At 41.3% G+C, this 11718-nt stretch overlaps 2 protein-coding genes across 6 annotated transcripts; one reads left to right on the forward strand and one right to left on the reverse strand.

Moving 5' to 3' along the window:
- Nucleotides 1-695: 695 nt before the first annotated feature.
- On the forward strand, nucleotides 696-9871 carry LOC133898532 (protein ALWAYS EARLY 3-like). Of its 4 annotated transcripts, none has more exons than XM_062339261.1 (16): nucleotides 696-1017; nucleotides 1907-2050; nucleotides 2213-2308; nucleotides 2405-2467; nucleotides 2706-2783; nucleotides 3977-4151; nucleotides 4325-4771; nucleotides 5645-5728; nucleotides 5836-5981; nucleotides 6786-7052; nucleotides 7138-7319; nucleotides 7421-7703; nucleotides 8261-8461; nucleotides 8584-8763; nucleotides 8872-9021; nucleotides 9108-9871. In XM_062339261.1, the coding sequence occupies exons 2-16, from the start codon at nucleotides 1943-1945 to the stop codon at nucleotides 9303-9305; spliced, it is 2658 nt and encodes an 885-aa protein (XP_062195245.1). In that variant the 5' UTR covers nucleotides 696-1017; nucleotides 1907-1942; the 3' UTR covers nucleotides 9306-9871. The 4 variants fall into 4 exon arrangements, with proteins under 4 accessions (XP_062195245.1, XP_062195237.1, XP_062195233.1 ...); XM_062339253.1 differs by having other exon boundaries at nucleotides 697-1031; nucleotides 8261-8473; XM_062339249.1 differs by having other exon boundaries at nucleotides 697-1017; nucleotides 8261-8473.
- A 573-nt stretch (nucleotides 9872-10444) lies between these two features.
- LOC133898566 (uncharacterized) lies at nucleotides 10445-11718 on the reverse strand. Of its 2 annotated transcripts, none has more exons than XM_062339276.1 (2): nucleotides 11562-11718; nucleotides 10445-11320 (listed from the first exon to the last, which is right to left on the reverse strand). In XM_062339276.1, exons 1-2 carry the CDS (start codon nucleotides 11716-11718, stop codon nucleotides 10752-10754), a joined length of 726 nt encoding a protein of 241 aa, XP_062195260.1. In that variant the 3' UTR covers nucleotides 10445-10751. The 2 variants fall into 2 exon arrangements, with proteins under 2 accessions (XP_062195260.1, XP_062195267.1); XM_062339283.1 differs by having other exon boundaries at nucleotides 10445-11394; nucleotides 11562-11684.

Genomic DNA, 11718 nt, shown 5'->3' on the forward strand with positions numbered 1-11718 from the left:
AAGTCAAGTGACAGCCACCTGATGCAAAATTTTGTCGAATACATCCAGGTCATTAGTACTGTCTGCACATGGTCTTCCAGCTTGCCATAGCCAAACAGTCCCTACCAGTGTTGGGCCGTTGGCCAATTCCCATCTAGAGGAAAGCACCTTTTATTCTAACTTTTTAACAATAACCAAAACCTGTAGAGTTCTGTTGCTGACATCCAATAAATTGGCATTGTGGTTAGAATTCACAACCCCAAATAAATGGCTACTTGACAAGTTGGCATCATGTTTTATGTTCAATGGTGACTGCTAACATCTGAGCCAAATAGAAATCTATGAACTGCGAAGTTGATTGGCACCCAAATGTTAATGTATAGTTTGTGCTTGTAGTTAGGTAAATTGACGTGCCTAATACAGAACAAAGCTCTGCTATCATATTTGAATTTATTATCACGAGTCTCAACTATGAGTACATAATTTCACAGTACCTCACATATAATCTTGCCATATGCTTGATGTCATCTTGTGCAATTTTTGTTTCCGTTGCAACGCACGAGCACTCAACTAGTAAAAATAAAAAGGTCCCAAGTTACCACTTACCAGTTACCACCAATCCACCATCGATCCCCGTCCCCGACCCTAATTTTTCAAACGCGCGAAGTTGCGTATGGGCCACCTGTAAGCCCCCACCCACCTCACGGGCCGGCTCCACCCGTCTCTCCTCCTCCTCGCCCCCCTCTACTTGTATCCAGCGCCCGCCAAGCCCCGCGGCCGCAGCGCAGCACAAACGCAAACCGGCCACCGCCCCCGCTCGCCGCCCCATCTCCTCTCCGATCCAACCCCGCAGCAAAAACCCTAGAACCCGAGCCCCAAGCGACCCCCTTCCTCCTCGTCGAAGCCTTCACCTGCGTGGTCGTGCGGCGGCGGCGGGAGTTCCACCGGGCCGTGGAGGAGGCGCCGCGGCGCGCGCGATTTCGCCCAGATCCGAGCCAGGCGAGCTTTATCGGGGGGCCTCGTGTTGCAATTCCGCGGGTGGGTGATCTCTGGTGAGATGGTTTGGGTGGTGGCGTGAGGTCGATTTCTGCTGTGGTTTTTCGCGCGGTTTTGTGGTGGGGAATTTGCGGGTTTCGCGTTGTTTCTTGGACGAGGGAGGAGGTCAGGCCGGAGTCGTCGAAGCCCTCGGTGGGTAGCGGTGGCTGGCGGCGGAAGCCTCTTCGCCGCTCGCGAGGCCGCACTACGCCTGGATCGCGTCCGCCTGCGGGGGCGCTACTGCGCAGTCCGGATTGGCCACGCTCCAGCACGCGGGTGCCTAGTTCGGCCTCCACCTCCTGCCGAAACCGACGTGCCGCCATCGTAGGTGCCACTATGCTCACCCCTCCCGCAGAGGCTTTACCATCGCACTTCACGCATCCCTGGCATACAAGAGAGCACCTTCGATTGTGACCCGTCGTTGCCACGCTGGGTAAATTAAGAGACGGTTTGCTGGGTTTGGTGGATTTTGTGGTGACTTGGCCATGACATATAAAGTTTGTGCGAACAAATTGAAACTCCCTTGTTTCTTTGGAGTTATTCTTTTGGCACCGGCTTTGTAAAGCATGGATTTTCCCAATAAAACCCTCGTCACTTTTGATGCTTAAATGATTTGGGAGGCTGCTTTGGATAGTTTCTTATCATTTCTAAGTTGATAGCTTGCTTTAATCTGATTAGTAATTGGGTTGCAGAATGACCATTTCTTTTTTTAAAAAAAAAATCAGTCCTTTTCACTGCATCTTAGCTTAGACGAAGTATGCATGTGAGACTTTTGAAGGTTGGAGGGAATTCCGCAACTTTTTGTGTAATTTGTTGCTCAACGTGTACATCAGTTTGTATATATGTTCTTTTGACTTTTGCCTCATCGATCTTTCATTTTTGTTGCTTGCAGCAATATTTGTTGAGTCTGAAGTCAAGGACTGTTTTGATGGGTCCAGCTAAAGGTTCTCGAATGATTAACAAGACTATAATAAAAGGATATGAGGATCAACAGCAGCACGAGGATCCACCTAGTTCAAGCAAGGCTAAACAAAAAGTAAGCATGCTTATTTGGAAGCTGTATGGATATTTATGATACACAGGTCGTAGATAGTGACCGGTAATTGTAGCACCATATCCTCTAAAATAGCATTCCACTCTGCGGTAATGCATTATTTAGTTGCTTTCTCTCCTTCATCAAAATGTTTTGATTTTGCAGAAGAGGAAAATTTCGGACTTAGATCCCAAATGGAGCAAGGATGAGCTTACACACTTTTATGAAGCTTATCGTCAACACGGGAAAGACTGGAAAAAGGTTTCAATTGTTCATTTCCCTTTAACCATCCGTTGGGGCATAATGAGAGTTAATTGTTGGCTGTGTGAATGCTGATTGGTGAATATGCATACACAGATCAGCTTAGTGGTGGGCGGTAAATCATCAGACATGGTGCAATCTCTATACAGTATGCATCGGGTGAGTCTGTACTCTGTAGTCTATTGTTAATGTATTCTAGCTCTTTGCAAAGTGCACCATCTCTGCATCCTCCACCGTTTACTGGGCTTGTCAAACTGAAGACAATATTTTGCTGATCATATAGGACGGCACATCTTGTTGCAAAAATAGTACTTATTTGGAGGTTCACGTTTCGATGCATATTTTCATGTTGCACTCTATGATCTTTGTAGATTGACATGTTTATTTCTTTTGGTAGACTTTCTTGTCTCTTCCTGAACATCAAGCCACTGCCATGGGATTCATTGCATTGGTGACTGGCCATCACAATGTTTCAGTAAGCTTATGTTGGATTTACTTGTGTTACTTGTTTGAATTACTATCTTTTGATGTGTCAAATGTCCGGCAATTTCTTTCTTTTGTTATTTCATCAAGTGAACATTTTGTACCATATGAAGGTACCATGCTAAGCTCATTGTAATGAAGATGAGCACACCTGATCATCTGGTTCTTTTTAGTTCAGTCATAATGTTGCATAACAATTTTTTTGCCACATGACAATTTTATGAATCTTTTTTTTAACAAAAAAATTATGAATCAAGAATAGCTATATACTCCCTCCACTTCAAAATATAAGGCGTGGCTTGGTGCGGTCACCAAAGCTAAGTTTTGACTGTTTTTTTAGTATATTGGCATTTCTGTATCACAAAATATAAATAGTGTTAGATTAATTGTCAGTCAAAAATCACGAAGTTGAAATCTTAAAATTTGTATTTGCTTTATAAATAGAAAGGAATGGAGTACTCTGTACTTCTGTAGTGATGATGGTTTTTCTAACATTGAATAACATCCATTTGAGAGTAGCTTGAGACATTTCACTATAGTTGGTACTTCTTAGGCTCTGAAGCGCGATTCATACAAATTGGTGAATACCCACCAGACATGATGAAAAGGAAATACAATGTGGGATAGACAAGTTGAAAAAATTAATTGTGAAGGTGATAAATCTTGATAGGGAGTTTAACCTAGTTTCTTATTTTTTGACTAGCATAAAGCCTAATTAGCTGTCAATTCTCACTGGCCTTTACATTAACATGGCATGCGCGCAATTAAAATTTTCCAGTCATGAATGCTAATATATTAAAGTATTGAGTTTAACCTCATGAAAATTATACAAGTATAATTCTATAATATCATAATATTCAAATATTGTAATCTTTTGCTATCATATTCATGGCCACAATTAAATCTTGGAGTCTGAATATTTGCGTCATCGGTAGTATATTACATTTTGAGTGGCGGCATCTGCATAGAAAGTAAAAGGCCAATGAATTGTAATTTTGAAATGCACCTAAATCTGGCTCACTTTGAAGCCATAATTATGAACTTTGTCAGTTCTAGCTTAGCACAGGACTTTGTTCTCCTTGGTTTGAATTGTTTAGGCTAATCTATTCACTGCAAAACATAATGTATCTGAATCATTTTTTTCATAAAATTTTATTGAGTGACTTGTGATGCTTAAAATGGTAGGATGAATCCGCAAATCATAGAGTAGGTGATCAAATGGTTAGAGCATCTGGAAAGGCACGGAAACATGGAGAAGTTACACAACAGAAAGCAAATGAAGGGTCTCACCCACACAACTCCTGTCATGAAGGGACAATTTCTGGATTTTCATCTTCCTTCAAAAAAAGATACTACGGAGGCAAGTATTGCAAGGAAAATATGTTTTTGCCTTTTTCCCTTAATAATCTTTCAGTCTCTCTCATAAGGAAATTGCCAACTAAGAATGTTGAGTAGTTAACGAAAGGTTGAGAAGAGTTTTCATTGGATAATATTTTTAACTAAGAAGTTTAAACAACTTTATTGTTTCTCCAGAACTGGTCAGGAACAGCCGAAGTCGTGCTGTTGGGAAGCGTACTTCTCGCATACCAGTTATTGTTCCTACAGACAGGAACACTACTGATGATGCCACACAAGAAACTGAAAACGTCATCAATTCTACCAAGAGAAAATATGAAGAGATCAATAATGATTGCACTAACTTTCTGAAGAATGAGTGCTCTCCAGACGGAAGTTCTGGAATCACGGAAGCAAATAAAGCTGATCAAGGTCAGATTTTCTTGGATACCAAAGTAACTGGAGACACTGCGATATGTCAGTCTCAGCAACGTTTGAAAACGATAAGAATTCAGCTTCAGAAAACTATGGATGAAGGTCAAACCGGTAAAGTTGAGCATGAAACAATGATGGCGGCTAAAAAAGGGAATAAACTTGTTGATTCACTCAACCAACATCAGATACTTAGCGACTTTATTTCTGAAGGTATTTTTCACAATGTTTTTCATCCTTTCATTGTCATTGGCAGCAAACTCGTTGCTGTCCAGTGTCCAGACTTTATTATTCACCTAGCTTTCAGTTCCATTTTATGTTTATGACACTTTTATACTCTTCTATTGTCATGGTATATCATTTATCCATCAGATATACTTAACCACTTTCTGCAGAGCAGATTTCCAGGCCATATTGGGAAACTTGAACCTATGCGCACACCCCATCTGCCCTTTAGCTGGGGCCTGGGCATCGGGCACAAGGCTTTTCTAGCTTCTAAGATCCCTAAAGATAGGGCTTAAAGGCCACTCTAAGCTTATGGAAGCCCTTTGCTCAAAATTAATATATCTTAAGCATGCCCTTAGTTAGCATCTTCAATTTGTTCATGTAAGTTCTAAGTAATGTATGATAGCTTTCCTAAGATTGCATTGTCAGTTTGGCATACTTATTTATGTGACTCAGTGACTGTTCATTTTGTAAGATGGAGATTGGAAACTCAGATCCTTAGGTTCCATTAACTGTGGAAACTAAAAGAAATCGTAAACAGCCCACACTACACTTGAGAAAGGATCAAAGGAAAATAGAGTTCTGGCACCAAAGCATCACATAGCAACTAAGCCGTCAACAAAAGACAACCTGAGCGGAAACACCTCCACAATATTTGATTGAACTCTATCAAGTTCATTTCTTGTCATAGGATTTCAGCAGTATGATTGTTGAAAGGCTTCAACTACTTATTTATTTGGCCTTATGTTAATCCTCACCGGTAATACTTGGTACTGCTAAGACTAATAAGCAGTGTAAAATGTTTTACTACTGTTTTTTAGGTGAAAATATTTGACTACTTTTATTCTGTTATGTTTGCAGAAGATATGTTGGTCTTAGATGTATTGCAGAGTATGGTGAATGCACCCTCTAAAATGTCAGAACTAAAGATTAACATTCCTTCAGGTTAGCTTCTATTACAACTCTTAGTTCGTCTTGTTTTTCACATTTTATGTTATCTCAGTCATGTTGCTCATTTCTTATGCTTCTGTTTATCTCATGTACTGATCCAGGTTCACTTGGAAAAACCAATTCTGCATTATCTCGCAGAAGTAAGGAAGGCCATTCTCCCATGGATCTATCTAAACAAGGGAAGCCTGGTAAATCCAGTGCTTCCAAGGCTAGGCAGAAAAGGCATAAGAAATTATTAGATGCAGAGGTAAGATTTTTTTTAATATTGAACTTGTTTTATGTGCTTCCAGATTCTAAATTCATACGGTCCCTTTCTGGGTCTAAATAAGTCCGTCTCAACTGTTTTCCTTGTCAGTTTATTTATTTTATTTATTTTTTAGTTTGGAGGAGTCGGGATGGGATAAATGAACTCTAGCAGTTTGGCTTTACCCCCTGTTTGGATAGGTTTTTTTTTCAGCTGTTCCCTGAAAAAAGCCATAAGCTAACCAAACGGCTGGCTTCTGGTGGCTTTTTGCTAGCTGAGGAAGCGACTGTGGCTGAAATGAACTAAAAGCTGAGAAGCAGGTTCTAGCTGACTTTTCTAGCTTTTTGGTGTGTTGAGAAGCTAAAAAATTATTATAAAAACCAACAACTAAAATTTAGCAGTCACAACCCTTCCTCAGCTAGCCAGAAGCTTCAAAGCCACAACCCATCCAAACAGACCCTTAATGTATTTATATTGTTTGGCACTCACTTCCATAGTTGTTTTATTTCTTCAACTATATGCCATCATCCCTGCATTGTTGGAACTTTAATATGTCAATTGCACCCCATTCAGTTTGTAAAATTTTAGATGTGATGTTCATTGAAAGTCATTCCTTATTTGTTTCTGATGGTTATACATTTTGATCAATATATTCCTAGTTGTCGGTGTCCACTGTTTACACATGTTTATCATTTGATGTCATCTTAAATATTGGTCATCATTGATGTGTTCTCCTGTGTTAAAATGTTAATCTCTTCAGATAGTCTTATGGTAGGTCTCTTTTTTTTTCATTCTTTTGCTTGGCAGGTGCCTGCTGAAGCACAAAACATTTCTGTTAATAATTCAGTTCTGCCAGAAGCACATAGGGTTGGCATCACTGAGGTTTCCTCCTTGTGTTCTGACTCTGGAAGAGGGGAGCCAGAATTATCTGCAGATATTTCTGCTAAAGTGTACCCCAATGCACCAGCAGAAATCAAGCCTGAAATTAGAATATCAAGAAGGACAAAAAGAAAATCCAAAATGCATTGCAAAACAAAGTATGTGTCATGCAATGAAGGTTCGGATAATTTACAGGTACTCTATGCCATCATATATCAATATTGCAAGTTGAGATATGCCCTAGGCTTAGACTTCTGTCCTAACTCTTGACTATGGTCAGACAAAGGAATTGCTGCACTGTTTGTCATCTGAATCGCTTCGTAGATGGTGTACGTATGAGTGGTTCTACAGCGCAGTTGATTATCCATGGTTTTCAAATAATGAGTTTGTTCACTACTTAAATCATGCAAATTTAAGTCATGTGTCAAGGCTGGCTAGATCTGAGTGGAGCACAATTCGAAGGTATTAGTTAGAAAACCTTGGAATCTGTAGCATTTTTTTTATTCTCAATTTTGTCGATATTTTGTTTGTTTGCACTATACACTGAATTTTTTTTCCTGCAGTTCTCTTGGCAAACCCCGGCGATTTTCTGATCATTTTCTGGCTGTGGAAAAAGAAAAACTTGAGGACTATCGGGAGAAAGTTAGAAAAATCTATGCTCAACTAAGTGATGGTTCGCGGGATTCTCTACCAGCAGACCTAGCTAGGCCATTTTCAATTGGTCAGCAGGTCATCGTTTGCCACCCAAGTTCTAGAGAACTTTGTGATGGCAAAGTGGTGATGATGGGGCGGGATTTTTACAAGGTCCATTTTGGCAACCCTGACCTTGGTGTTGATCTTGTAAAGGTATATTGTTATTTTAGCTGCTTTCATCATTTCTCAATATGCTTTTTTACATAATGCAGGTAATAAGGCCTTTTCTCATATTAGGCATTCAATCATCAGTTTTCACTTCTGGCAGTAGAATCAATTTCTCAATTCATCAAGCATAAATCTAGTTTTTATTTCTAAGCTTATTCATGCAGAAATGTGGTGGCAAGCTTTTTTTTGTCCTTTACCAAACAAAAATCTGTTCAATAGCAGATTGTCAGCCTTTGTAGTCCTTGTGTCCAGCTATAATGTTGATATGGTAAAAATGACTATAACTACATACCAATTGCTCTTCTGCGACTTGGCATGCAATCATCCATGCATTTTTGCTGTATGATGCATTTTAGTAGTTATATACTTATCCATGCCGTGGAAATGAAAATCATGACCTTTGGATCATATTTTCCTTTAACTTTGAGAACATATGTTAACTACTCACAGTCTTTCGCGTTCATGTGGTTGAGAATCTCAATCTAATGGTCTGATGCTATATATTATATCAAGAGACATAACTGAACTTATTTGTTTCTCAGGACACTGATTGTATGCCCGTTAATTGGTTGTATAATCGTCCTGACAACATAAGGAGCTATCTTTCAAGTAATGCGCACAGCATACTGGACGTGGAGCGTATTCCTGGGCTTGCATCCAGTGATAATTGGGACCAAACTGTAAATGGAGTTACTGTACCTACGCCCAAAAGGCTGTGGTTAACATCAGATAAACAGCTTAAGGTTCTCTCCAGAGTAAGGCTCAACTTATCTTGTTTACACAGGTTGAAGTAACCATGTATTCACATAATACTACTCATGATAGTTTCTCAGGGCTAATTTTTTGGTTGATGCTTCACTCACAGGTTGAGTCTGCAGTAAACGGTGAAAGGCCAGCATACAAGAGTACATCTGATGGTACTGTAAAATCTAGAGGTCGCGCAGACAACATTGTTGGTCACAATGATGAGCTAGAGTCATATATATCTGCATTTGTCCAAAGATCGCTATCACAAGCCAGGCAGATGGTTAACGAAGCCATGCAGGTAGGTTACAACCTAGCTTGCAATTACCGAACTCTGTGCAACAATATTTTCATAATTTCACTCGATATGTTGTTGATGTGCTCTATATGTTGTTGATGTGTTCTATAGGCGAACTCTGAAGGTAGTGATGATAAAGAGGTAGGCACGTCGAATCAAGCAACAGATTATATAGGCCCAGAATCTGAAGCTGATGTTGGTGATGCCCAACTTCCATCTAACCTGATATCAAACTGCATCGCGACAGTTCTTTCAATCAAGGTAAAATATTTACATGTATAGTCAACGAGAAGATATGGTTACAATTGTTTCCATCTCTCTTACCTTCCTTCTCCAATTTCATGCAGCGCCTTAGCGACTCGCGGCATCCTCCTGCTAACATAGCAGGTGTCCTGGAGCGTGCTTCCTCAATGCTGCATCCAAGCTGTCCGGAGAACCTCGCAATCTACAAAGACATAGAGAGTTATCTCTCTGTCATAGCGAACCAGATACTTGCGCTTGTGCCAACAACATTGGGCAATGGTCCTGCCTTGTCGTACCTGTGACGGCCCCGGCCAGATAGATTTTCCACTAATTTCTTCCAGGCCCAGCAGTCGAACACGCTACTTCCTCTGTTGTTAGTTCAAAACGCACGGGTTTTGCTGCCGTCTGACTGTGACTTGATGTTATGGAGAAGTCATGTTGAATGGCAGCAAAGCATAGCATATGCGGCGTTGGATCATTGACTATGTAGCTCCCTTGTAACCTGTGTATAGACTTGCATGAATAGGTTATAGATCTTTCAGCTTTTGTAGTCTGGTTTTTGTCAAATACAGATTCAGGATAGCGGAGTAGTCTGGTATTTGTCAAATACAGATTCAGGATAGCGGAGATCATCTGACATTGTAGTGAATAATGTGATGTCTAATTTGATAGAATAATATCTTGTTTTTTGTAGACCATGATAGGAAATTTATGTATTAAAGTTAGGGAGGCAGGACCCCTTCACTATGATACGTCGTGCGACTTTGTTTGCATTTTATTTTTGGAGGAAGTTATTGTACACTACAATCTAAAGAACTTTATAGACAGAGAGATAACTCCGGAAATAAGATTCGGTATCTTTCATTGAGACATGTTGTACAGGTCGTTACCTGTGTAAATTCATTGAAACCTGAGGGGTTTTATGAAATTTGGACGCCTGCCTTCTTTAACTCATCGAATGGGCTTGATGCTCATTCAATCTATCGGTCCATATGTATATGAGGCCGGGAGGGGGGATCTGGGTTACCCGTGCACCACCTGTAGCCGACGTTCACATGTAATATCTCGTCTCTAAAATTTGTTTACAGTCTAATCTACGTATATGGACGATCCGTGTGTATATATATATATATATATAATATCTTTTACATTTTTGTTTCCGTTACGTGTAAAAGAGTTAAATCGGATGTGCTATATTTGCAACACAGAAGCTTATAAACCGGTCTGGAACTATTTTAAACTACTAAGTTGTTACTAAACCCATCACACCAAAATAATTGAACAACACGGATCGAAAACAGAAACACTAATGGATCGGGTACACTCATCCCTCCCCTTCAGGGCTGACGTTCTCAGTAGCTTACCTCTTCATGCATGACAAACAAATACAAGATCTTCCATCGGTGTCACGGTCATGCCATGTCCACTCCACAGGCCAATACGTATGTACTCGTGTAAGGAGGGTTGACTCTGAATGCCATCTATAACACTCCGCATTCAAAATTCGCTTACATCCCAGTCCACTTATAGGGTGAGCCCGCATACATATAGCTTATTTTTTTCATCCATGTTTTATGTAAAAGGGTTAACCTGGAGATGCTATATTTGGAATATAGAAGCTTATAAGCTGGCCCAAACCTATTAAAGCTATCAAGGTAATACTAAACCCACCACAACATAACACTTAGACTATATGGTCCGAAACTAGAAACATTAATAGATCGGGTATTACATCATTCCTATATGCACTAGGTGCCGTCGGAAGGGGTGCCGTCAGCATTGAGCTCAAGAGCCACTAGATTCCATGGGTGGCGAACAAGTCCCGGACGTCGGTTGGCCACCCCCGCCACCATGCAGCAGACATGGCGAGCAGGAGATGGTGCTGCAACGGAGGTGGCTGGGACGGACACAATGACATTGTCGACGTGGTGAAGCACCGAGGAGGCGTAGAAGGGAGAGGCACCGCAATGGGCTTCCATGGTTGTGAAGGTCACCCTCGCCTCTGCGGTGACTAGGCGGCCACCAGACCTGATGGATCTGGTGCCGTTGGAGGCCATCGCCGCAACCGTGAAGGAGACGACGACCTCCCTCCCCTCCCCCCCTCGGGATTTGGTGGATCCACCATCGAGGGTGAACGGGAAGGAGGAGCATGTCGGTGTTGAGGTTGTGCCGCCTTCATCGTCATTCGGGAGGGACGCTACCATCTGAGCTGTGTTGTGGACACACTCGCCAACAAGTGGCATTGCATCTAAGGGTGCCGCCGTCGCACCTTGAAGAGGTGCCCCCACCATGACACGCATTGTGGGTGTCACGCACCCTGTGGTGTGCACCATGGCATGAGTCAACGCGAACACTGTTGTTGTGCACGTTCTGACGTGCACCATGGAGACACTGTCAATTGCCGTGATGAGAGCGATAACCATAGCCAGGACGAAGGTTGTGGTGGGCATAACGGTGATACATGGGACGGTGCGATTGGGGAAGAAGATGAAGGACAATATTATATTAGAGGGGTAAGAACTTCATGGATTACGGATGAAGTCATCATTGTTGCTTACCTTGTGAATGTAAAGAACATTGTAGATAAAGAGATGAACTCAAGAAATGAGATACGTCATCTTTCTTTGCATTGAACCTTAAATTTATACATGATGAACATACAAGTTCATGTCCATTCCTTCCGAACCAACATCTCATCCGAAGGGCACATCTCAT

Source organism: Phragmites australis, chromosome 2, assembly GCF_958298935.1.
Source record: "Phragmites australis chromosome 2, lpPhrAust1.1, whole genome shotgun sequence".
Lineage (NCBI taxonomy): Eukaryota > Viridiplantae > Streptophyta > Magnoliopsida > Poales > Poaceae > Phragmites > Phragmites australis.

What these genes read in the sequence shown, in the direction of transcription:
- LOC133898532 (XM_062339253.1), top strand. Translation starts at nt 1,943, where the DNA reads ATGGGTCCAGCTAAAGGTTCTCGAATGATTAACAAGACTATAATAAAA. An exon ending in ACGGGAAAGACTGGAAAAAG is followed by an intron (nt 2,309 to 2,404) that starts GTTTCAATTGTT and finishes ATGCATACACAG; the next exon opens with ATCAGCTTAGTGGTGGGCGG. An exon ending in TAGCGACTTTATTTCTGAAG is followed by an intron (nt 4,772 to 5,644) that starts GTATTTTTCACA and finishes TTATGTTTGCAG; the next exon opens with AAGATATGTTGGTCTTAGAT.
- LOC133898566 (XM_062339276.1), bottom strand. Translation starts at nt 11,718, where the DNA reads ATGAGATGTGCCCTTCGGATGAGATGTTGGTTCGGAAGGAATGGACAT. An exon ending in ATGTTCTTTACATTCACAAG is followed by an intron (nt 11,321 to 11,561) that starts GTAAGCAACAAT and finishes TGCACACCACAG; the next exon opens with GGTGCGTGACACCCACAATG.